The sequence below is a fragment of the Triticum urartu genome, chromosome 4A, assembly GCF_056163025.1.
Source record: "Triticum urartu cultivar PI428250 chromosome 4A, HENAU_Tu73, whole genome shotgun sequence".
NCBI lineage: Eukaryota > Viridiplantae > Streptophyta > Magnoliopsida > Poales > Poaceae > Triticum > Triticum urartu.
Window position 1 is genome coordinate 425,950,181 of NC_141876.1, and position 26,024 is coordinate 425,976,204.

Genomic DNA, 26,024 nt, shown 5'->3' on the forward strand with positions numbered 1-26,024 from the left:
AGTTGCATGTCAGTCCCACCAAAAATCTCTAACGGTCACTAGGTTTACATTTTCGGTCCGACCGAGTTTGTTGATTCGGTCCCACCGAGATTGGAAAACCGTGTAACGGTTGGATTTTGTGTGGAGGCTATATATACCCCTCCACCTCCTCTTCATTCGATGAGAGAGCCATCAGAACGCATACACCATTCCAACTCATATGTTCTGAGAGAGAACCACCTACTCATGTGTTGAGACCAAGATATTCCATTCCTACCATATGAATCTTGATCTCTAGCCTTCCCAAGTTGCTTTCCACTCAAATCTTCTTTCCACCAAATCCAAATCCTATGAGAGAGAGTTGAGTGTTGGGGAGACTATCATTTGAAGCACAAGAGCAAGGAGTTCATTACCTACACACCATTTGTTACTTCTTGGAGAGTGGTGTCTCCTAGATTGTCTAGGTGTCACTTGGGAGCCTCCGACAAGATTGTGGAGTTGAACCAAGGAGTTTGTAAGGGCAAGGAGATCGCCTACTTCGTGAAGATCTACCGCTAGTGAGGCAAGTCCTGTGTGGGCGATGGCCATGGTGGGATAGACAAGGTTGCTTCTTGGTGGACCCTTTGTGGGTGGTTGCTTCTTCGTGGACCCTTCGTGGGTGGAGCCCTGTGTGGACTCTCGCAACCGTTACCCTTTTGTGGGTGGAGCCCTGTGTGGACTCGCGCAACCGTTACCCTTTGTGGGTTGAAGTCTCCATCAACGTGGATGTAGGATAGCACCACCTATCCGAACCACGGGAAAAACATCCGTGTCTCAAATTGCGTTTGATCTCTCCAAACCCTTCCCTTTACATTCTTGCAAGTTGCATGCTTTACGTTCCGCTGCTCATATACTCTTTGCATGCTTGCTTGATATGTATTGTGTGTGTTGAAATTGTGCCTAAACTCCACTTAAACCAAAAAGCTTAAAAATTGCAACTTTAGCATTAAGTGTCTAATCCCCCCCTCTAGACACATCTACTTCTAGATCCTACACTTCACCATTAAGCTCAATTCTTCATTGAGGGTTTGTTTCTCACTCGATGATGTGGGGGCTTCACATGAGGCTTTGTAAGCACCACTTGATTTGTTGTGAAGTTCCTCTTTATCCTTGAGTGACATCTCATGAGCAACAATTCTTCCGATGACTTCCGTTGGCTTCAGATCTTTGTAATTTGGCATCATTTGGATCAATGTGCACACGGTATCATATTTTCCATCCAAGGCTCTTAGGATCTTCTTGATGATGAATCTACCGGTCATCTCTTCACTCCCTAAGCCGGCAATCTCATTTGTGATACGAGCAAGCCTAGAGTACATTTCAGCAACACCTTCACCATCCTTCATTTTGAACTTGTCAAGTTGACCTTGAAGCACATCGAATTTGTATTCCTTGACGGAGTCGGTACCTTCGTGCATATCTATCAAAGTATCCCAAATTTCCTTTGCATTCTCAAGACGGCTGATTTTGTTGAATTTTTCGGGGCACAATCCGTTGAAGAGGATATCACAAGCTTGAGCGTTGTATTGCAGCATTTTCAACTCTTCCGCGGTGGCTTCACGGTTCGGTTCTTTCCCGTCAAAGAATTCACCTTGCAAGCCAATACACACAATAGCCCAAACGGCGGGGTTATGTCCAAGAATATGCATTTTCATCTTATGCTTCCAACTAGCAAAATTAGTGCCATCAGAGTAAGGACCTCTGCGGTGATAATTTCCCTCGCTAGACGTCATACTCTCCTAGGTTGTGAAACCAAGGCTATGACTGCCAAAAGCTATGGAAATCAAAGCAAATGGAGACCAAAGCTCTGATACCACTTGTAGGATCGAAAGTATGTCTAGAGGGGGGGGGTGATTGGACTACTTGACCAAATAAAAATCTAGCCTTTTCCCAATTTTAGTTCTTGGCAGATTTTAGCTATCTTAGCACAAGTCAAGCAATCTCCACACAATTCAAGCAAGCATGCAAAAGAGTATACGAGCAGCGGAAAGTAAAGCATGCAACTTGCAAGAATGTAAAGGGAAGGGTTTGGAGGATTCAAACGCAATTGGAGACACGGATGTTTTTGTCGTGGTTCCGATAGGTGGTGCTATCGTACATCCACGTTGATGGAGACTTCAACCCACGGAGGGTAACGGTTGCGCGAGTCCACGGAGGGCTCCACCCACGAAGGGTCCACGAAGAAGCAACCTTGTCTATTCCATCACGGCCGTCGCCCACGAAGGACTTGCCTCACTAGCGGTAGATCTTCACGAAGTAGGCGATCTCCTTGCCCTTACAAACTCCTTGGTTCAACTCCACAATCTTGTCGGAGGCTCCCAAGTGACACCTAGCCAATCTAGGAGACACCACTCTCCAATAAGTAACAAATGGTGTGTTGATGATGAACTCCTTGCTCTTGTGCTTCAAATGATAGTCTCCACAACACTCAACTCTCTCTCACAGGATTTGGATTTGGTGGAAAGAAGATTTTAGTGGAAAGCAACTTGGGGAAGGCTAGAGATCAAGATTCATATGGTTGGAATGGAATATCTTGACCTCAACACAAGTGTAGGTGGTTCTCTCTCAGAAAATGTGTATTGGAAGTGTAGGTATGTTCTGATGGCTCTCTCCATGAATGAAGAGTCGGTGGAGGGGTATATATAGCCTCCACACAAAATCTAACCGTTACACACAATTTGCCAAACTCGGTGGGACCGAATCGCTCATCTTGGTGAGACCGAAGTGTTACAAAAGGGAAACAGAGAGTTTACATTGCAATCTTGGTGGGACCGATCGCTCATCTCGGTAAGACTGAAACGTTACGAATGGAAACAGAGAAATTACAATCCCATCTCGGTGAGACCGAGATCCCTATCGGTGAGACCGATTTGCCTAGGGTTTGTGGCAGTGGCTATGACATTTGAAACTCGGTGGCGCCGGATAGAAAGAATCGGTGGGGCCGAGTTTGACTTTTGGTTTAGGTCATATGTGGATGTGGGAAGGTAGTTGAGGATTTTGGAGCATATCACTAAGCATTTTGAGCAAGCAAGCCATTAAGCAACACCTCATCCCTCCTTGATAGTATTGGCTTTTCCTATAGACTCAATGTGATCTTGGATCACTAAAATATAAAATGTAGAGTCTTGAGCTTCAAGCTTGAGCCAAACTTTTTGTCCTTAGAATTTTGAGGGATCCACTTTCCTCATCCATGTCATGCCATTCATTGAGCTTTTCCTGAAATATTAATCTTGGAATAATGTTAGCTCAATGAGCTATATGTTGTTAGGAATTACCAAAACCACCAGGGGATAGTTGCACTTTCAGGCACCAATAGTGGAATCATGGCATCTCGCATTGTGTGAGGGCGTGAGGAGAATACGGTGGCCCTAGTGGCTTCTTGGGGAGAATTGTGCCTCCACACCGGTCCAACGGAGACGTACTTCCCTTCAAAGGGAAGGAACTTCGGTAACACATCCTCGTCTCCACCAGCTCCACTCTTGGTTATCTCGTGCCTTTACTTGTGCAAGCTTATTTGTGATACATCTCTTGCTTGCTTGTGTACTTATCATTGTTGCATCATATAGGTTGCTCACTTAGTTGCACATCTAGACAACCTACTTTGATGCAAAGTTTAAATTGTTAAAGAAAAGCTAAAAATTGTTAGTTGCCTATTCACCCCCCCCTCTAGTCAACTATATTGATCCTTTAAATTGGTATCAGAGCCTCGTCTCTTTATTAAGGACTTTACCGTCCGAAGAGTATGGTTGACATTGTAGAAGGTGAGGAGGAGCACTCCGGTGCAAATCCGGTAACTTCTATGGGAGATGCGGGAACCGCGGTCTCTCGTGAGGAGTTCAATGTGGCGTTGGACACATTGAAAACCTCCATGACGACTGAGGTCAAAGGCATGTTTAATGAATTCTTAGAGGGTCTTAAACTTTCCACCGCACCATTGAAAGTGGGTGATCCCGCCAACAAGGTGACGGATGCTACCTCCGACAAGGGGGAAGCTACTAGCGAGAAAGCCCTTCCTTCTAGTGGTAAAAGTGGCACCGACATCTTTGCCCATGTGGAACCTCCACTTGTCTATGGTGGACCTCTCCCTTCCACTTATTTGAATCATGCCATCCCGGCCCCTAAGATTGTGAAGAATGTAGAATTTGATTCTTTGGTCTATCAGTTAAGCGTCATTTAAATCATGTGAACACTAACCTTTGGAGAATCATTGAAGAAGGTTTCTATCTGCATGACCGAAGCAACTTCACTCCTAGAGAAGCCGTGGATAATCAATTCAATGAGAATGCTCTCTTCATCATTCAAGAAGCTATCCCACCCAAGACCTTCCTCATCTCCGGCGCTACTCCTTGGCCAAAGATGCTTGGCGCCAAGTGGTTTCCCTCTACCGGGGAAGCGCAAGCATTCAACGCTCCATCTATGAAGTTGTGCAAGATGAAGCCGATGAGTTTGTAGTAAAAGAAGATGAAGAACCTCGTGAGCTCTATCGGAGGGTAATCAAACTCGCGGTCTCGCTCCGAGATCATGGAAGCAAGGACACGGATGACAATTGGATCAAGCGCAAATTCCTCAAGACAATGATGCCCTACCACAAAGCCATGTCCTCCGTCATTTGTCAAAGGATGGACTTCCACACCTTGTCCTCAAGTGATGTGTTGGATGAGTTCGTTGCTATGAGCATCTTGGACAAGACCGCCGACAATGCGGTACTTCGCTCTCAAAGAGTAAAGAAACCCAACCTTGCTCTAAAGGCCAAGGTTAGTATGGAGGAAGAGGATGAAAAGGAAGAAGAGGAGAGCAACCTCGAAGATACAAAGTATGCCTATCATGAACACATGGCCCTTGCTTCAAGGCAATTTTGGAGCAAGAATAACTCAAGGCCAAACTTCAACAAGAACAATTCAAGTGGCGCAAAGGGCAAGCAACGAGTGATGACTTGTTTCAATTGTGGCAATGTAAGCCACTTTGTTGTGGAGTGCCCTTATGAGAAGAGGGAAGACAATGGTGGAAAGCTCATCCGAAAGGACAAGGCCAAGTCGTTCCCCAACAAGAGCAAGTTCACCAAGAAGACTCCTCCCAAGGCATTGGTGGTACAAGAAGAGTACAATGAGGATGATGACGATGATGAAGATGGTGAGTCGGTTGCCATGGCCTCCGTTGCCATTGCGACGACTCCACGGTTGTCTCTCTTCCACTCACCCAATGAGAGCATCACCGCCAAGTGCCTCATGGCTAAAGCCACCAACAAGGTAACCCCCAACATCAAAACTACCATCATTAATCATCCTTCTTCGACGGATAGCATTGATGAACATGAGGGAACTAATGTGGAGGTGAATTAGTTTGAGGCCTTTATGGGTAAACTCAAGGGTAAATCCAAGAAGCACTTTGTTTCTCTCTTGGAACAACTTGGTGAAGCCAATGACATGATCGAGGCTCACGAAGATACCATCTCTAAGATGGAGGGGCATAGTCGTGACTATGCCGATGAGATTTCGGATCTTTCCAATGCTCTTGAGGAAGAACGTGGTCTTCGTTTGGCTCTTGAGGAGTCTCACAACGATGATCATGCTAAATTAAAGAAAGATCTTGATCATGCTCTTTTTGTTTCTCGTGTGCTAAACTCCGAGAAGGCAAAGCTTGGGGTTGATCTTGCTAGACTCAAAGAGGAGTTTGACATTCTCAACAAGGCTCACAAAGTCTTGAAGGGTGTTCATGCTACCCTCAAGGAGTCTCATGATCAACTCCAAGTGAAGCTAATCAAGGAGAAAGCCACATTTCCTCGTATGGTGTTAATTGATAATGAAAATGCTACTAACCCTTGTTGTGAGCATGTGCATCTTATTGAGGAGAATGTTAAGTTGAAGGAGCAACTTTAGAAAGCCTTGTACTGGTCATGCATACAAGGTGAGAAGAACATAAACTACCTTTTGAGAAATCAAAAGGAAGTTGTGGCCAAGGAGGGGATTGGGTTCGCACCCAAGCCCAAGAACAAGAAGAAGGATAACAAGACTAAACGACCTCCTCCTCTCAAGCAAACTTTTGTGAAGGAGGGAGAGAGTGCTTCCAAGGAGAATAAGAACAATGCGAAGGGTGGCGGTGTCAAAAAGGGCAATGCCACCCCTCCCAACAAAGCCAGCGACTTTAATCCTTCTTATGTGTTATGTCGTGCTAGTGATGGGCATGTCTATGCCAAATTTGTTGGTTCTCCTCATGAGTACATTGAATGGTCTATTTGGGTTCCTAAGACCCTTGTTACTAACATCAAAGGACCCATTACAAAATGGGTACCTAAAACCAAGCATTGATCTCTTGTAGGTGTTTGCTTCCGATGGGGGATCATGGTTGCTCGATAGTGGAGCTAAAAATCATATGAGCGGAAGCAAGGACTTGGTGGTGGACGTGCACAAGATTCCATCTATGCCCACCAATGTCGAGTGGGGTGATGCCTCATCTTATAAGGTATTGGGACTTGGCAAGGTTGTCATCTCTCATGATCTCATGATCGAGAAGGTCATGCTTGTTGAGTCCCTTGCATACAATTTACTTTCCGTTCGTCAACTTGCAATCATGGGCTTTGCCACTTTCTTTGATATTGATACCGTGGCCCTCTTGTGGGGCAATACTCTTAAAGTAGCCTTTGTTGGGCATGTCGAGAACGGTCTATATGTGATTAACTTTTTGGAGCGACCCACTAAGACCGCAACGTGCCTAATGGCTAAAGTTGATGTGGGATGGCTTTGGCATCGCCGTTTAGCCCATGTCAATATGAGATCTTTGCAAAATCTTCTCAAGGGGGACCATGTCCGTGGACTAACGAATGTTAGTTTCGCTAAAGATCGTGCTTACAGTCCTTGTATCAAAGGAAAGCTTCATGAGAAGGCTCACCCTCCCACGACTATCATTTACTCGAAGAGGCCTTTGGAGCTCCTTCACTTGGATATCTTTGGGCCTCCATCCTTTGATAGTCTTGCGGGTAGTAAGTATTGCTTGGTGATTGTGGATGACTATTCAAGATATACTTGGGTGTATTTCTTCAAGAGGAAGAGCAGGACCCAACAAACCATCATTGACTTTGTAAATGAAGCACAACGTCAACACAATGCTAAGATCTTGACAATAAGAAGTGACAACGGCACCGAGTTCAAGAACTACACCTTGGATGAGTTTCTTAGTGATGAGGGGATCAAGCATCAATATTCCGCACCCTACACCCCTCAACAAAACGGTGTTGCGGAGAGGAAGAACCGGACGTTGATGGATGCGGCAAGGACCATGATAGCGGAGTTCAAGTCTCCATACAACTTTTGGGCCGAAGCCATCAACACCGCATGTCATGCATCCAATCGGCTCTACCTCCGCAAGGGCTTGAACAAGACTCCATATGAGATACTCACTGGTAACAAGCCCAACCTCAAGTACTTTCGGGTGTTCGGGTGTAAGTGTTTCATTCTCAAGAAAGGTGTTCGGTTGTCTAAATTTGAGGCTAGAGCTTATGAGGGCATATTTGTTGGTTATGCTACAAACTCTCATGCTTACCGTGTCCTCAATAAATCCACGGGACTTATTGAGGATACGTGTAACGTGGAGTTTGATGAGAATAACGGCTCCCAAGTGGAGCAAAGTGGCACTTGTGATATAGGTGATGCAATTCCTCCTCAAGCCATAAGAAGAATGGGTGTTGGTTTTATCCTACCCATTGAGGAACCCCTTGTGGCCCAAGAAGAAGGACAATGCTCCACTCAAGTGGAGCCATCACCAACCCAAGGCCCATACGCTTCCGAAGAACAAAGTGAAGGCCCTCATCGTCATGAACAAGATCAAGGGCAAGATCATGCTCAAGACGGTGTTGACACACCAAGTGATGCCCAAGGTCAAGTTCTCTCCTCCGAGCAAGTTCAAGATCAAGAACAAGCTCAAGACGTCGCTCAAGATGATCAAGTGACCGCTCCTCAACTCACCACCGAGGAGGAATTGGAGCGTCGTGCCGCCAAGATTGCTTCCAAGCTCTCCACCAAGGGTCATCTCATGAAGAATTTACTTGGAAGCATTCAAAAGGGGGTAAGCACTCGTAGACAATTGGCAAACTATTGTGAACATCACGCGTTTTTCTCTTGTGTTGAAATCCAAAAGGTATATGAAGCACTCGAAGATCCGGATTGGCTTAATGCCATGCATGAAGAACTCAACAACTTTGAGTACAACAAGGTGTGGAGATTGGTGCCAAGGCCAACGGGGAACCACAATGTCATTGGAACCAAGTGGATATTTAAGAACAAGCAAGATGCTCATGGGACCATCATTCACAACAAGGCAAGATTGGTGGCACAAGGCTATTCCCAAGTCGAGGGTATCGACTATGGTGAAACCTTTGCTCCCGTTGCTCTCCTTGAATCCATTCGTTTGTTGATTGCTTATGATTCTCATCACAACTTTAAGTTGCAAAAAATGGATGTGAAGAGTGCTTTTCTTAATGGTCCTATTAATGAGTTGGTCTATGTCAAGCAACCCCCCGGGTTCGAGGATCCCTACTTTCCCGATCATGTGTATCAACTCGATAAGGCAATTTATGGGCTTAAACAAGCCCCACGTGCATGGTATGACCGCCTTACCGAGCTGTTACAAGATCGTGGGTTTGAAGTTGGGCTAATCGACCCCACTCTTTTTACTAAGAAGGTCAAAGGGGAGTTGTTTGTATGCCAACTATATGTTGATGACATTATCTTTGGTTCCCCTAACAAAGCTTTCAATGAGGAATTCGCCGCTCTCATGACCTCAAAGTTCAAGATGTCTTCCATGGGAGAGTTGAAGTTCTTTCTAGGGTTCGAAGTGAAGCAAAGAAGAGAAGGAACCTTCATCAACAAGCCAAATACACTCAAGACATGCTCAAAAGATTCAAGCTAAGTGATGTCAAGCCGGCTTCCACTCCAATGCCCACCAAGTGCCAACTTGACATCGATCCCAATGGTAAAGCGGTGGATCAAAAGGTATATTGCTCCATGATTGGATCCTTACTTTACCTTTGTGCATCTAGACCGGATATCATGTTGAGTGTGGGAATTTGTGCACGGTTTCAAGCCGCACCTAAGGAAAGTCACTTTGTGGCGGTCAAGCGAATCTTTTGATATTTGGCTCATACCCCAAACTTTGGCTTATGGTACCCAAGAGGAGCAAACTTCAAGCTTGTAGGGTATTCAGACTCCGATTGGGCGGGAGATAAAGTGGATAGGAAGTCCACTTCCGGAGGGTGCCAATTCCTTGGTTGCTCTTTGGTAAGTTGGTCTTCCAAAAAGCAAAGTTGTGTGTCTCTCTCATCCACCGAAGCGGAGTATGTAGCGGCCGGTAGTTGTTGTGCACAACTCCTATGGATGAGGCAAACTTTAAAGGATTATGGTGTCATTTGTGACAAAGTGCCTCTTTGGTGTGACAATGAAAGTGCCATCAAGATTTCTCTCAACCCGATGCAACACTTCAAGACAAAGCATATTGAGATTCGGTATCACTTCATCCGGGATCACATTAGGCGAGGGGAGATCAAGCTCAACTACGTCAACACTCATGATAACCTTGCAGATATTTTCATGAAGTCGTTGGATGAAGTACGATTTCGCGAGTTAAGGCATGAGCTAAATATCATTGATTCGAGCAATGTTGCTTGAACCCTTGCACAACCCACCATACTCATCTTGTTGTCTTGTTTAGATGTAGGCATGGACATAGGGGGAGTGTTGTTCTCTCAATGAACTCTCCCTCCCCCCATTATGCATAAATTGATCAACTCTTCCACATTAGCCATTTTTTATGGTACTTGTGCTTCAAAGACGAGTTTTGGTCATGGGCCCAAGGATAGTTCTTCGCAGTGCCATACCAATTGACTCAAACATAGGTGGCTCCGGCCAACGCCCTCTCTTTGGAGAGGTTGTGTCTCGAGGTTGTTTCTTGTTGTCTCTTTCCTTTCTTTCTTTGTGTTGAGCGTGTTCTTGTGGTGTCTTGTTGGCTTGAAGATTCGGTGCGAACACCTCTTTTTCTTGTTTGAAACGTGCAACTTCTTGAGCCCGTGGTACTACCGCGGCCAGCCATGGTACTACCGCGTATGGAGTGCACGGTACTACCGCACCTAGCGCGGCAGTAATTTTTTACTGCCGCCTAGGAGAGCGGTACTACCGCTCAGGTGCAGTACTTCCGCCGAGCGGTACTACCGCAATGAAGCGCGGTACTACCACGCTGACGAGTGCGTGGGGGGTTATGACTCGGGCAGGGGAGTTCCAACTCCCCATACCCATTCACTTGTCTCTCTCCCCACCATCTCTCTCTCTCTCTCGCTCAAGAACGGCGCCGGAGGTCCTCGCCGGATCTTCATCTCCGGCCACTCTCCTCGGATTCCGACCGGTGGGATCGTTCCCCACCACTTCCTCTTGCCATGGAACAAGGTTTCTCCCCAAATCCCTCTCTTCCTTGGTTGTTCTTTCGCTTCTAGGTTTTTGGGGAGATGCATGTTGCTCTTGAGATTTTAGGCCAAATCTTTGCAAGAGTAGGATGTAGGTGTAACGCCCTCGATGCGGCTATATCTCCCACGTGTCGAAGCACGACTTAGAGGCATAACCGCATTGAAAGCAATGTCGCAAGTGAGGTAATCTTCGCAAACAACCCATGTAATACAATAAGGGAAAAGATACATAGTTGGCTTACAATTGCCACTTCACACAAATACATGAATAAAGCATTACATCATCCAGATACAAACAAGGCCCGACTACGGAGCCAAAATAAAAGTAGACTACCCCAAAAGCTACCCAGATCCCCGATCGTCCCGACTGGGATCCACTACTGATCAACTAGAACAAAAAACACAAAGGACAAGATCTTCATCGAGCTCCTCCTTGAGCTTGTTTGCGTCACCTACTCAGAAACATCGGCACCTGCAAACTGGTTTTGGAAGTATCTGTGAGTCACGGGGACTCAGCAATCTCGCACCCTCACGATCAAGACTATTTAAGCTTATGGGTATGTTAAAGGTATGATGTGGAGTTGCAGCAAGCGACTAGCATATATGGTGGCTAACATACGCAAAAGGAGAGCGAGAAGAGAAGGCCAAAGCACGGTCGAGAAACTATGATCAAGAAGTGATCCTAGAACAACCTACGTCAAGCATAACTCCAACACCGTGTTAACTTCCCGGACCCTGCCGAGAAGAGACCATCACGGTAACACACGCGGTTGATGTATTTTAATTAAGGTCAACTTCAGGTTTTCTACAACCTGACATTAACAAATTCCCATTTGCCCATAACCGCGGGCACGGCTTTCGAAAGTTCAAATCCCTGCAGGGGCGTCCCAACTTAACCCATCATAAGCTCTCACGGTCAATGAAGGATATTCCTTCTAGCGGGAAGACCCGATCAGGCTCGGAATCCTGGTTACAAGACATCCTCGACAATGGTAAAACAAGTCCAGCAAGACCACCCGATGCGCCGACATCCCGATAGGAGCTGCACATATCTCGTTCTCAGGGCAACACCGGATAAGAAATCCGTACAACTAAAACCAACCTTCGAGTTTCCTCGAGGTGGCGCTGCAAGGGGCTCTAGTTTGGACCAACACTTAGACAAGCACTGGCCCGGGGGGGTTAAAATAAAGATGACCCTCGGGATGCGCGACTCCCAAGGGAAAAAGGCTAGGTGGCGAATGGTAAAACCAAGGTTGGGCCTTGCTGGAGGAGTTTATTCAAGGCGAACTGTCAAGGGGTTCCCATTATAACCCAACCGCGTAAGGAACGCAAAATCCGGGAACATAACACCGATATGACGGAAACTAGGGCGGCAAGAGTGGAACAAAACACCAGGCATAAGGCCGAGCCTTCCACCCTTTACCAAGTATATAGATGCATTAATTAAATAAGAGATATTGTGATATCCCAACAAAATATCCATGTTCCAACATGGAACAAGCTCCAGTCTTCACCTGCAACTAACAACGCTATAAGAGGGGCTGAGCAAAGCGGTAACATAGCCAAACAACGGTTTGCTAGGACAAGGTGGGTTAGAGTCTTGGCTCAACAATATGGGAGGCATGATAAGCAAGTGGTAGGTATCGCAGCATAGGCATAGCAAAAGAGCGAGCAACTAGCAAGCAAAGATAGAAGTGATTTCGAGGGTATGGTCAACTTGCCTGAAATCCCGCAAGGAAGAAGAACGAGTCCATGAAGAAGATAAACGGACGTAGTCGAACGGGTCCTCACAAACGCGACGTTATCGGAACCAACCCGAAGAAGCAAACACCGGAAAGAAGCACACAACATAGTAAACAACCAACACATGAACATGGTATGATATGCGGGATGCGGTATGCGATGCATATGCATGATTTGCAAAGTAATGATTGAATCTGGCCTCAACTTGTAAATCCAAGAATGCCACTGGAAAGGTGAGATGATTTCGGTTGAAATCGATATAAAGATCACCGGAATCGGATGCACGGTTTGGAAATGGCAAGCAAAACAAATATGGCACCGGTCTGTGATAAACAGCAAGTAGCCATCTAAATGCAACAAGTTAAATATGCTACAGCACTCAAACATGGCAACAAAATACATGGCAGAGATCCACTCAAGATGCTTAACAAAAGATGAACACTGAGCTACGGCTAATTCACTCATTAACAGGTTCAAACAAGCATGGCAAAAGAGCAAATGATAACAGGTTTCAGACTTAGTGAAATTAACACAAGTCTGGAATTTATCATCAGGAAGCACACTTTAGAGCATGAAAACTACATGCTACAGGAACTGAACATGACAAATCAAGGCATGGCATGAAGCTACTCAAAGCACTTAACAAAAGGCCCTTAGTGACCTTGAGCCAAAAGGGATCATAAAATACAATTGCAAGCATGTGAACATGGCAAAAACATAAACAGATCTCAGACTTAGTGAAAAATTGGAGCATGCAAATCAGTTAACGAGTAGGCATGTTTACGAGCTCGATGCACTCACTACAGAGCATGGCATGACAAACTAAGCATACACCCATCAATAATACATGGCATAGAAGCTAGGCATGGCAAGGACAACAACATAGCATGCACGGATCAATAGCAACATCCTCGGCAAAATTGCTAAACATGTCAACAATCTGCCAGGATTCACGATATAGCAAAAGTAGAGCTCGATTGTCTCCAGCTAGGGTGCTCCATAAATGCAAACAAAGACATGGATGGATAGTGCACCACAATGTTAACAAAACATCCTTACTGATCATCTTCAAAAGAGGCACGGATCACTAGTAAAAAACATGAACATATGGTATAACGACAAAAACAGAACAAGGACTTGGTGAAATTCTAAGTCCCTGAAATCAGCATTACCGATTACGCTACTTTGCAAGCTTGTGCTAGTCACCACAAATATCACAAAAATACATGGCAAGCACCTCTATAAAGATGGCATGACATATAACAAAACACATGTAGAGCTCAGGAGCATAGCATGCACACATTAGTCATGGCAAAAATGACAAAATGCCATTTGCTGAAACAGATCTGTCAAATTCATCACATAGCCCTCTTCCAACAGCATTTCGGGCATCAAGATGTGCTCAAATGAAAATGATGCAATGAGATGAAATGATGTACTCGTCGAGGCGAACATTTTGATATGCTACACGCATAAATCGGAGCTACGATGACAGAGTTATGATGCGTTGAAAAATGCAAAAAGATTAGTGTTACGGGGAAAAAGTCAACCGAGGGGGAGTTCCAGATCTGAGATCCAGGGCACGCTTTTTGAGGTTCGTCGCTGATCCACCGGAGTTGACGCCGGAGAGGAAGAAGGAGGCCGGAGAGGCGAGGCAGCGACGGCTTGCCGGGCGAGGGGGGCAGCGCGGCGAGCTCCGGCCACCGGAGCGGGGAGCGGCGATGGCGGCGGAGGAACAGGGCACCGGCGGGGCGGACGGCGGCCTCGGGGCGCGGGAGCCAGCCGGCATCGGGGCAGGCGGCGGGCGTCGCGGCGGTCGGCGAAGGCGGCGGCGAGAGACGCGACGGGCGTCGGGCGGCCGGTGCCGAAGGAGGCGATGGCGCGAGCGGGCGCGGGGCGCGGCCCGGTTGGCGGCGGAGAGGGCCCGCCCTGGGCCGGGACGGGCTGGCGGCGGGAGAGGCGGCCGGGCAAACCATGTAGTGCCACGTGGCGGCGGCGGGGCAGGTCGGACGTGTCCGGCCTGGCGGACTTTGTCCGGCGGCGCGAGGAGGGGGAAGGTTAGGGTTTCGTCCGCGAATTTCGGGGGAGGAGGTGTTTATATAGGTAGAGGGAGCTAGGAGTGTCCAAATGAGGTGCGGTTTGCGGCCATGTGATCGTGATCGAACGACCGAGATGATGAGGAGGTTTAGGTGGGTTTTGGGCCACTTTGTAAGGGTGTTGGGCTGCAAGACACACGAGGCCTTTTCGGTCCCTCGGTACAAATGGCACAAAACTTGACAGGCGGTCTACTGGTAGTAAACCAAGGTCGCATGGCAAATCTAGGTCCAATCCGAAAACGTTTAACGCCCGCACACGAAAAGAGGTAGAAAGGGACACTGGGTGACAAAGGAGCGCCGGATTGCAAAACGGACAACGGGGAAAATGCTCGGATGCATGAGACGAACATGTATGCAAATGAAATGCACATGATGACATGATATGCAATGCATGACACGCAAGCAATGACAAGGCAAACAACAGCGAATAACTGGAAGACACCTGGCACAACGGTCTCGGGGCGTTACAGTAGGAGAGTCATGTTGCATAGAAATTATACTTGATATTTTGTCCCATGGTAGATTTGATCAACCGTACTACCGCCGTGGTTTCGTGGTTCTTCTCAGATTCAAAAGTGGTTCAGATCTGACGCGGTGCGGTACTACCACGCCTCTTGTGTGGTACTACCGCTAGTCCAGTACTACCGCCCGTCCGATGCGGTACTACTGCACGTGCTGTGGCACTAAGCTCTTACTACCGCTCCAAGCCACGGTACTACCGTGACCTCACACGTTACTACCGCGACTAGGAGCGGTACTAACATTTTAGTACCGCACGACCTGGTAGTACTACCGTTGGTGTCCAATCTCTCTCGTGGCAATTACCACGTATGCTTTCTACTTGTTTCTCTTGTTTTGCTAAGGTCTTTGCATTGATTCTTCTCGCTCTTTGTGTGTGCTTTCTCTTGTTTCTTAGGTGGTGGCTCTCGCCGTTCCAATCCCAGTCGTGACACTGGCTCCAAGCGATTGTGCAATCATCAAGATGAAGCACCAGCAGGCTCCAGTGCCCCAAGCGCAATGTCAAGACCACCGCTAGCAAGAACAAGGAACCCTCTAAGGGCATGTACGAGATTCCCCTTGCTAAGTACATCGAACGCCGGAAGATCAACCCTTATGTGAATGCTCGTGCTATCCTCAGAGGCAGTGAATTATTTTGGACCAAGCAGCAGACTCTCGTTTATCTGGATGTAATCAAGAACAAGCAAAATACCTACGTGGATGTCAAGTGGATAGGCATGAATCACTTGAGGAAGGACAAGTTTTGTGAGTACTTTGGAGAAGCTCTGGATTTGGTGGAGCAGTTCGGTATTGAAGATGTGATCTCTTTCCACCTTGACTATGACCCTGAGCTTATCTGACAGTTCTTTGCCTCAGTTTACTTTCACCCCGGGGAGGAGCGGAGGATGACCTGGATGACCAATGGCCATAAGTTGACTGCTACCTGGAAGGAGTTCATGGATCTGCTCCAAGTTCCTGATGACGGGCTCACCACACCCGTTGGTGTTCGCCCCCATGCCCATCCTGAGTCTGCTAGCAAGAACAAAATACAGTCGTTCTATGTTGAGAAGGTGCTTCCCAGTGGCAAGTCGACATGGGTGCTGAACTCCTTTATGGATATCATGCATCGCATCTTCCGCAACTCTCTGTTCCCTCGCATTGGCGACAAGGACAAGGTTCATGCCTATCTAGTGGATATGATGCTCCTGTGCGAGGAGGCATGTGTGTCTCAGACTCAGCCACTTGATGTCTCACACATCATGTGGTGTGAGCTTCGGTTTGCGGTGTTCACCCGCAAGGTACCTATCTATGGACCATACCTGTTTCTGTTGATCTCCACGACTTGGGAGAAGCTATACCCTAGTGATGAGTTCCTTGCTCCAAACTAGATTCGGCATGAGCCCATCAGTCTCCGTGTCAAGCCCAACTGGGCCAACACTACTACTCGTGCTGAGGCGTCTGCTACTAGGAGGGCTGTTGATGAGGAGGAGGCTGGAGCATACGATGTTGCTGAGGACCGTGCTGCTAGGTCTTCCCATCCTTCCTCTGAGCCCTCGTGGACCAAGAAGTTGAAGGACAAGATGAAGACTCTTTTCTGCATGCAAGCAAAGGGGTAGTACAGGACTCACGTGGCATCCAAGGAGAGTCGCGGCCGCGACAAGAAGATTATGAGGGTCTTTGGAGAGGACGTCTCTGGCGGTTCTGAGGAGGTCATCACGCTAGAGGCTGCATGGATGGCGAAGCAAGGCTACAAGTGGGCTAATTCTGAGGAGGACATCAAGGAGACCATCCCCGTCGCCAAGTCTGACGAGGAGCACGAGGAGAGTTGGGATGATTCCTCTGCCTGAGCCACCCCTTGAGTGTAGGTGTCCTCTCTGCCTTTTTGGTGTCTTGATGCCAAAGGGGGAGAGAGTGTAGGGATTTGTGTGCTTGCGAGTCGTGTGTCGTGTTTGGTGTGCTTGTTTTGTCGTTTGGACCTCGTTTGCTTTGGTTTGCTTTGCGCCTTTGAGACTTATCCTTCATATGGTGTAAGACATATGCACTCTATCCTATCTTAGTGAGCTTATGATTGTGCTACTTATGTTATGCTCGTATTTGCTATCTTGTCTAGCGTTAGCCTTACTATTGCAAGATATGCCTTGTCTCTAAAATCTAGGGGGAGTTTTGATCTAGTATGTGTGTCGTGCAGTCCAAAGCACCCATCTAGTTTGCACACATCTAGGGGGAGCCCGTCTATATTCTAGAGAGGAGGGGTTTGCGTTTGCTCAATATTATTTCCCTTTGTGCAAATCCCGTATTGTCATCAATCCACCAAAAAGGGGGAGATTGTAAGGCATATTTATCCCTAAGGTGTTTTGGTGATTGATGACAATGCTTTTGCGGACTAATCGTGTGCCTTGAAGTTTCCCAGATGTTTCATCGCTAGGCACAAGACGGTTTGGTGCCTCTCGAAGACTATTGAAGACGGCGTTTTTCTACGTTTCTTTTTGGTGGATTTGAGTCGTAGGAAAGCCGTGCTATTAAGAGGGGGTTCGCGTCGGAAAGGTTCGGGTGGAATCATCATGTACACGTCTCCTTCCTTATCTCCTCCTTTCCCATTCGCATTGGAGCATCCTCCGTTTATCCTCTTTGCTTTGTCCTGGATGTTGATGATGGGCTTGCGGTAGTACTGCTCCCTCGAGCGGTAGTACCGCAGGCACCTGCGGTAGTATCGTACTTCGGCGCGGTAGTACCACAGGAGCCCACGGTAGTACCGCTCCTCCGGAGCCGTAGTACAGTGGCCCCCAGGCCAAGTGCCGCTTCATCGCGGTAGTAGGGGCGGATGTAATTTTTTACATCCGCGCCTCCGTGGTAGTACCGCACCCCGTGCGCGGTAGTACCGCGCGCGGCCTGGCTCAGTTGCCAGGCGATAGTACCGCTCCTCAGCGGTGGTACTGTGTCGGATTTTTTCATCGTCTGTTTTCCAGCGGAAGTAGGCACGGATGTATTTTTATTCATCCGTGCTCTTCCCAGGCTAGGAGTTTCCTGCCTTGCGGTAGTACCACAAGGGGAAGCGGTAGTACCGCCCTCAGCCCTTGTGCTACAGGTCTGCCCTAGCTCCTGCTGCTGCTACGGTAGTACCGCGGTCCCTCACGGTAGTGCCGCATGGCCTTGCGGTAGTACCGCTGGTCAGGGGCGGAAGTACCGCATGCCTTATGGTAGTACCGCTGGTCAGGGGCGGTAGTACCGCATGTCGCGGGCTGGTTAGGTGGATAACAGTTGGATTTTGTCCACAGCTATATAAGGGGTGTCTTCTTCCTCTAGTTGACCACCTCTTCCAACCTAAGCTCCATTGTTGCTCCAAGCTCCATTTTCGCCCGATCTCATTCCCCCCCACTAATCCCTTGCGGATCTTGTTACTCTTGGGTGTTTGAGCACCCTAGACGGTTGAGGTCACCGCGGAGCCATAGTCCATTGTGGTGAAGCTTCGTGGTATCGTTGGGAGCCTCCAATTAAGTTGTGGAGATTGCCCCAACCTTGTTTGTAAAGGTTCGGTCGCTGCCTCCAAGGGCACCAATAGTGGAATCACGGCATCTCGCATTGTGTGAGGGCGTGAGGAGAATACGGTGGCCCTAGTGGCTTCTTGGGGAGCATTGTGCCTCCACACAGCTCCAACGGAGACGTACTTCCCTTCAAAGGGAAGGAACTTCGGTAACACATCCTCGTCTCCACCGGCTTCACTCTTGGTTATCTCGTGCCTTTACTTGTGCAAGCTTATTTGTGATACATCTCTTGCTTGCTTGTGTACTTATCATTGTTGCATCATATAGGTTGCTCACTTAGTTGCACATCTAGACAACCTACTTTGATGCAAAGTTTAAATTGTTAAAGAAAAGCTAAAAATTGTTAGTTGCCTATTCACCCCCCCCCCTCTAGTCAACTATATCGATCCTTTCACCCAGGCTATAACGAATCCCACCAGTTTTGCGTCTATCGATACATGCAGGGAAGAGATCGTTCCTTACCATATGTACGAAATCGTGCTGGGCGCTAGGGTTCGTCGGAACGGGACACCGGGGTTCCCTTCTTGCGGTCCTGGTCGAGTGTGTAGGATTCTTCCCCTTGGTGCCATGGCGGGCCGAGGGCCGGGACTGCCGCCTGTGAAGAAACCCCAGGCGGTGGTCGCAAGGGGCCGGACTGGGGCTGAGCCGCCGTCGCACGCGAGCGCAGGCCGTGGTGCCGCCGGCGCAGGCCAGGGTACTGCTGGCGCTGGGCGGGGTGCAGCCGCTCCTGTTGCTGCTACGGGGCGGGGCGCTGCCGTTCTTGTTGGTGCTTCGGGGCGGGGGGGGGGCAGCTTTGGGGCTTGGCCTCCTGTGCCCGCGGCGGCTAAGCCGCTCGTAGCTCCGGCGGGCAGAGGTGGGCCTACTGGACGCCAGCCGATAGCACCGACGTCTTCCGCGACTACTGCTGCAGGTCGGGGTGGGGCCAGCGGCCCGAGGCCGGCTGTGGTCAACCAGACCTCTGCCGGCGGTCAGCCTCATGCCGCGCCGCCGCCTCACTACATCATGAGGCCGGTGCTAAATCGCTTGGGTCCAATGCAATCGGGGCAGAACTCTACCGCTGTAGAGTCCTATGATCCGCCCCGGAGTCAGTGGGGGGACGATGGTCATGATGCTTATGGAGATGGACAACATCGTGGCTCGTCAGCCACGGGAGGCGGTCGTGGTTATGCCTGGCAGAGTGATGGTTCTGCTGAGCGACCTTTTCTCGGCCCTCCGGGTGGATTTGTTGAGGAAGCCTCCGGCCCTGTTTACCGCCAGAGAGGTGGCTACCGTGGTCACCGTGGTGGTCGGGGTGGTGGTCGCGCTCGGTACCGCAGACAGCCTCCGCCATCGGCAGTTGTTGACCATGCGGCATCTGTCACGGTGACCGATCCCCTTCAGTCAACTGACCTCCCTTCCCAGGCGATGGACGTTGTGACGGCTTTGGCGAATGTGGAGGTTCCTGCGACTGGGGCTACTACTGAGGCAGGTGACAGGTCTGATTCAGAGAGAGCGTCCAAGTGGGCGCGTAAGAAGGAAACAATGTTATGCTATCGGTGTGGTGAGAAGGGCCACTTCATTGTTGAGTGCATGGCGGAGCTGTGCGATTCATGTGGTAAGCTAGCACATGCCATGGGAGATTGCCCGTTTCTGCGTGATCAGGTCCCGGCTCTTACAATGTATGGAGTATATTGTGCTGAGTTGATGTTATTTGAGTCCCCAACTGCGAGAGAGATTATGGAGGAGACGCAGAGTTTGACCACTGGGATTGTGAAAGCTATCCAGGGAGAGGTATCTGAGGCTCAGATTGTGCAGAGGCTTCAGGAAGTGGTTCCAGGTGATTTCCAGTGAGCTTGTCAGTATTGAGGCTGCTTTCAAGGTTGACTTCCCAACTGTGAATGATTTGCAGAGATTGCTGAGCTTTGGTTTGTGCAGAGTTCCTGGCACTAAATGCATTCTGGAATTTCACGAGTGGAAGAAAGTGGAGCCAAAGGGCAAGCCTCTTACCCAGGTTTGGTTGCGGTTTTCTGGGGCTCCCTCTAAGCCTTTACAGGATGCTCGAGTTGTGGATAGTTTGGGCATGATGGTTGGAAAAACTGAGAAAGTGGATATGGCCTTTACCCGCGCTCATGGGGTGGCCCGACTTCTAGTGAGCGTCCTGGACATTGAGTTCGTCCCTGATGTGGTAAAATGGACGTACAGGGGAGATGTTTTTCCTCTAGAGATTGAGTTTGAGGATGCAGATCTATTTGCTGAGGCGATCAATGGGACTGATGTGGATATGCATGAGGGTGATGACAGCGCGGGTGCTAAGGGGGCGCCGACTAATGAGGCTGCACGACAGGGGTCTAACGGATCAGGCCCTGCTGCTCAGCTGCCCGGGGACAGGGCCGGGGTTGAGCCGGCACCATCGCCCTTGGTGCCTATGACTACTCTGCGATTTGGGTCTTTTGAGCCAGCTTCTGCTCCTCCCAGGCTCTGGAGCAACAAGATTGATTCTGATGATGTGTTTGAGTGCACGCTTCCTTTGTTAGAGTTTGAGGCTGCTGACAGTCCCATGATCGGAGGCTTGGTGAGGACGCCCTCGGCGATGACCTTGGTTGGGGAAGGGGAGGTGGAGCCTATGGTGGTTTCTCCTTCCCCCGCTCTCCCAGCGGTTGCGTTCACAGAGATGACGTTTGATTCGGAGGTTGTGTCTGGGGGAGGGAGTCCAGGGCAGGTGGCCTCGACCTCTTCTACTCCTATCCTGGCGCCGACGATGATGATGACGGCCCGCTGTGGGGGAGGCGGTCCGGGGCTGGTGGTCTCGGCCCTCCCTTCTCCGATGGCGGGTAGGACGGCCACGACCCTAGTGGCGCTGGGGGGGTCTGGGGTAGGTGGCCTCGATCCCCCCTTCTCCTTCGGCGGTCAGGGTGGCCGCGTCTCCAATGGCGCCGGTACTACCCTCTAGCCAGAGGGTTGGGGCGGGAGGAGTGCTCGGGCAGGCGGCCCCCGTGCTTCCCTCTCCTGACTTTCCTGTGGCCAAGGGCTTCGGTTTGGGACACTCGTCCGTGGGGCTTGGGAGCCCACCGCCACCTCCTCCGGTAACTTTGGTTGACCCTTCATGGGATTCAGCACGAGGTTTTACTCAGGAGGAGGTCATTGCCTTTGGTGGGATTTCAGACCAGGTCTCTGCGGAAGACGGATGAGTGCTCGCATCCAGGAGCACCCAGAGGTTGATGACATACAGCAGAGGGCAGCCAAGCTTTGTGACATTGAGGTCACTACTGGTATGTCCGTCAATTTGTCTAATTCTATATTGCATTTTTCTAATGAGGAGATTATAAATAATGCAAACCAATTAGGAGTTTCGCTAGGGATTAATGAGAGTGAAATTTCCAACTCGGTTAATGACCTCTTAGATTTGGAAGCGGAACATGCTTTAGAGACAATTCGAAATCTAGCAGCAGTAAAACCCATGAATGATGCAGAGATTGATGTGTTGGGTTTCAGAGTGCTCGATAATTTTTGTGCGGATCTTGCACCATCCAATCCCGAGTCTGAGGATGAGGATGTGACTCTAGACAATGCAGTAGCTAGACCCACTGAGCCCGTTTATGAGGACTGGGTGGAAGACCATAGTAAACCCAAACGCAAGTGGAAGCGGAAGATTTATCACGTTTTAGCGGTTCGTAGGAGTGCTAGGATTCAGACTACCAAAAAATTTCATGATGAAATATGAAAGGAATCTTTTGGAATAGCAGTGGTCTGAAAGACTTGGCTAAACGAAGGTTTCTTGCTGAGGCGTCTCTAGAGCATATATTAGATTTCATTGCTCTCTCGGAAATTGGTAGAGATAATTTTGCGCCCCAGTTTCTTAATACTCTTTCGGGCGGTGTTGATTTTGATTGGCAGTGCCTTCCTCCGCGAGGAAGATTGGGTGGGATCTTGCTTGGAGTGAGATGCGATTTGCTAGAAGTCCGCAGTGTAGTGATGGGTGACTTCGCGGTTAAGTTCCGAGTCAGGTCCAAAGCTGATGGGTTTAACTAGGCTCTGGTGGCGGTATATGGTGTCGTGCAGCCCGAGCTTAAACCAGAGTTTTTGGCGGACCTTGTTCGAATTTGCAGATCTGAGCAGCTCCCAATTTTAGTTGGGGGTGATTTCAATATCATTAGGAGGAGGGAGGAAAAGAATAATGATAATTTTGATGGCAGATGGTCGTTTATGTTCAATACCATTATCGAAAGCTTGGATCTGAGAGAGATAGAGCTTTCCGGTAGAAAGTTTACTTGGGCTAATGCTTTGCCAAACCCGACATATGAGAAGTTGGATCGAGTTCTCGCAAGCGTCGAGTGGGAACAGAAGTTCCCTCTCGTAACAGTTTAGGCTCTCTCGCGTGGAGTCTCAGATCACACACCTTTATTCATGGACTCAGGTGAGCCAAACCACGTGGGAAACAAAAACACCTTTTCTTTCGAGATGGAATGGTTCGAACGAGAAGGATTCTTGGATCTGATTGCCATGGAATGGGCTAAGGATGCAGGAGGTAGGACTTCTATTGAGCGTTGGCAAAATAAGATTAGGCATTTGAGAAGTTTCCTACAGGGATGGGCTAAGCACCTTAGTGGAATTTATAAGGTTGAAAAGGAAAGGCTCCTTTTGCTTATTCAGACACTAGACTTAAAATCCGAATCATCGATTCTGCGAGCTGCAGAGTTTCAGGTTAAACTAGATGCGGAGATGAGGTTGAAAGAACTTCTCCGTGAAGAAGAATTGAAGTGGGCACTACGTGCTAAGGTTCGTAAAGTTGTCCAGGGGGACGCAAACACTCAATTCTTTCACTTGATTGCTAATGGCAAGCATAGAAAGAAGAGAATCTTTCAGCTTGAACAAGATGAAGGAACTATCTTAGGGCAGGACAACCTAATACTTTACATAACCGAGTAGTATAAGCAGTTATTTGGACCTCCAGAGGATAGTTGTGTGTCCCTCGATGAGTCCAGGATTGAGGATGTGCCTCAACTAACTGCCACTGATAATGATATTTTGGTTGCCCCGTTCTCGGAGAAGGAGGTGTATGAGGCTATAGCGCAGATGAAAAATAATAAGGCTCCCGGGCCAGATGGTTTCCCGGCGGAGTTGTACAAAAAGTGTTGGCATATTATTAAGGGGGATTTGCTACCAATGTTCAATGATCTATTCTCTGGACAGCTTCAATTATTTCACTTAAATTTTGGAACAATAACACTGCTTCCTAAGAAAATGGAGGTTGTGAGAATAGAGCAGTTCAGGCCGATCTGCCTTCTCAATGTTAGTTTCAAAATCTTCACCAAGGTTGGGACTAATCGGCTCACACAGATTGCACATTCTGTGGTGCAGCATTCCCAAACTGCTTTCATACCAGACAGAAACATCCTAGAAGGGGTGGTCGTCCTTCATGAAATGCTCCATGAAGTCCACTCGAAAAAATTAGATGGAGTTGTTTTTAAGGTGGATTTCGAGAAAGCGTACGATAAAGTCAAATGGCCATTCCTCCAACAGGCATTGCGTATGAAAGGTTTTGATGAAGCCTGGCGCCGCCAGGTTGAATCGTTTACGCAAAAAGGGAGTGTTGGAATTAAAGTGAATGACGATATAGGTCATTACTTCTAGACACATAAAGGCCTGAGACAAGGGGATCCGATGTCACCTATCCTGTTCAACATTGTAGTTGATATGTTGGCAATTATGATAGGAAGAGCTAAGGAGGCTGGTCAAGTAGGTGGCCTGGTACCTCATCTCGTTAATGGAGGTGTGTCCATCCTTCAGTACGCCGATGATACAATCATCTTTATGGAGCATGACTTGGCCAAAGCGAGAAATATGAAGCTGGTGTTATGCCTATTTGAACAATTGACCGGGTTAAAGATTAACTTTCACAAAAGCGAGTTGTTCTGCTTTGGTAGAGCCAATGACGAACAAGAGGCATATAGGCAATTGTTTGGGTGCGATTTGGGGGCTTTACCTTTCACTTACTTAGGTATACCAATCCACCATCGTAAGCTAACAAACAGAGAATGGAAGTGCATCGAGGACCGATTTGAAAATAAACTGAGTTGCTGGAAGGGCAAGCTCATGTCATATGGAGGCCGATTAATTCTGATAAATTCGGTTCTCACGAGTATGCCTATGTTTCTTTTGTCGTTCTTTGAAGTCCCAATTGGAGTCAGGAAAATACTGGACTTTTATCGATCACGTTTCTTTTGGCAGGGTGATGAACTAAAAAGAAAATACCGTCTAGCTAAATAGGATATCATCTGTAGACTGAAAGACCAAGGGGGTCTTGGTATTGAGAATCTTGAAGTTAAGAACAGATGCCTTCTCAGTAAGTGGCTGTGGAAGTTATCAAGTGAGACTGATGCCACTTGGGCGCAAATCCTCCGTAGCAAGTATCTTCAAACCAAAACTTTGTCTCAGGTGACAGTAAGGCCGACTGACTCACCTTTTTGGAAAGGGCTTATGAAAGTCAAACAATTCATGTTTAATAGGACAAAGTTTATTATTGGTAACGGTGCTAGTACGTGATTTTGGGAGGATACTTGGCTCGGAGAGACACCCTTAGCCATTCAATACCCGTCTTTGTATCGTATTGTTCAACGATGCGAGGTGTTCGTTGCAACAGTATTTCAATCTATCCCCCTTAATATTTAGTTCAGAAGAGCGCTAGTGGGCAACCGTTGGGAAGAATGGCTCCGCCTAGTAAGTAGATTGATGGAGGTTCAGTTTTCTCAACAACCCGATGAATTACGCTGGAAGCTTACCTGGTCTGGAGTATTTACAGTTAAATCAATGTATATTGATGTCATGAATTCAAGCTTCATTCCTAGTTCCAAACATGTTTGGGCTGTCAAAGTTCCTTCGAAAATTAAAGTGTTTATGTGGTTTGTCCATAAACAAGTTATTTTAACCAAGGACAACTTGACAAAGCGTAATTGGACAGGTCCTACTAGGTGTAGTTTCTATGATCGGGATGAGACGATCAAACACCTTTTTCTTGATTGCCCACTAGCCAAAGTTTTATGGCGGACGGTCCATATTGCTTTTAATATTACTCCACCGAGTTCTGTCAGCATGTTATTTGGAACGTGGCTTAACGGGATAGAGCCCGCTTTAGCGAGACATATTCGCGTAGGAGTTTGCGCCTTGTTGTGGGCTATCTGGAATTGCAGAAATGATTTGGTTTTTAATAGGACAACACGCATTCATTTTTGCAGGTTATTCTCTGAGCCACGGCGTTGATCCGTTCGTGGTCACTACTCACTCCGATGGAGGCCAGGGAGCGTTTGGTTACTGGATCTATCCGCTGGGAGATGGTAGCACGGGATATATTCAACCGGTTTGGATGGCGGTCATGTAATAGGATAAGCAATTAGTTTACCTATCTCTCTTTTTGCCAGCCGGTTGTGGCGTTCTTTATTTGGCTCTGTGTGAGCTCCTTTTTATCTTCCTTTGGAGACTTTTAGACCTTGTTGGAACCTATTTATTTGTTTAATAAGAGGGTCGTATGCATCGTTCTGATGCAGAGGCCGGGGAACCCCCCTTTTTGAAAAAAAAAACCAAAGCACAGTTAAATGTCAAATATTGCTTGGGGAACACATTTCAATAACGGCTGAAAGAATAGCATCATAATTTGGAAAAAAAGCACAAAATGACATTGGTGTAGAAGTTTAGTTTGAGAATAAATAT

At 48.0% G+C, this 26,024-nt stretch overlaps 1 protein-coding gene across 1 annotated transcript in view; it reads left to right on the top strand.

Annotated features, from left to right (window-relative positions):
* The window catches only part of LOC147976052 (uncharacterized), a 43,530-nt gene extending 17,819 nt beyond the window's left edge, over positions 1-25,711 (top strand). Inside the window, exons 3-4 of the mRNA XM_087520703.1 lie at positions 5,716-5,724; positions 25,566-25,711. Of these exons, the coding sequence (XP_087376829.1) occupies positions 5,716-5,724; positions 25,566-25,711 (155 nt within the window). The remainder of the gene's footprint in view (positions 1-5,715; positions 5,725-25,565) is intronic.
* Positions 25,712-26,024: the final 313 nt, after the last annotated feature.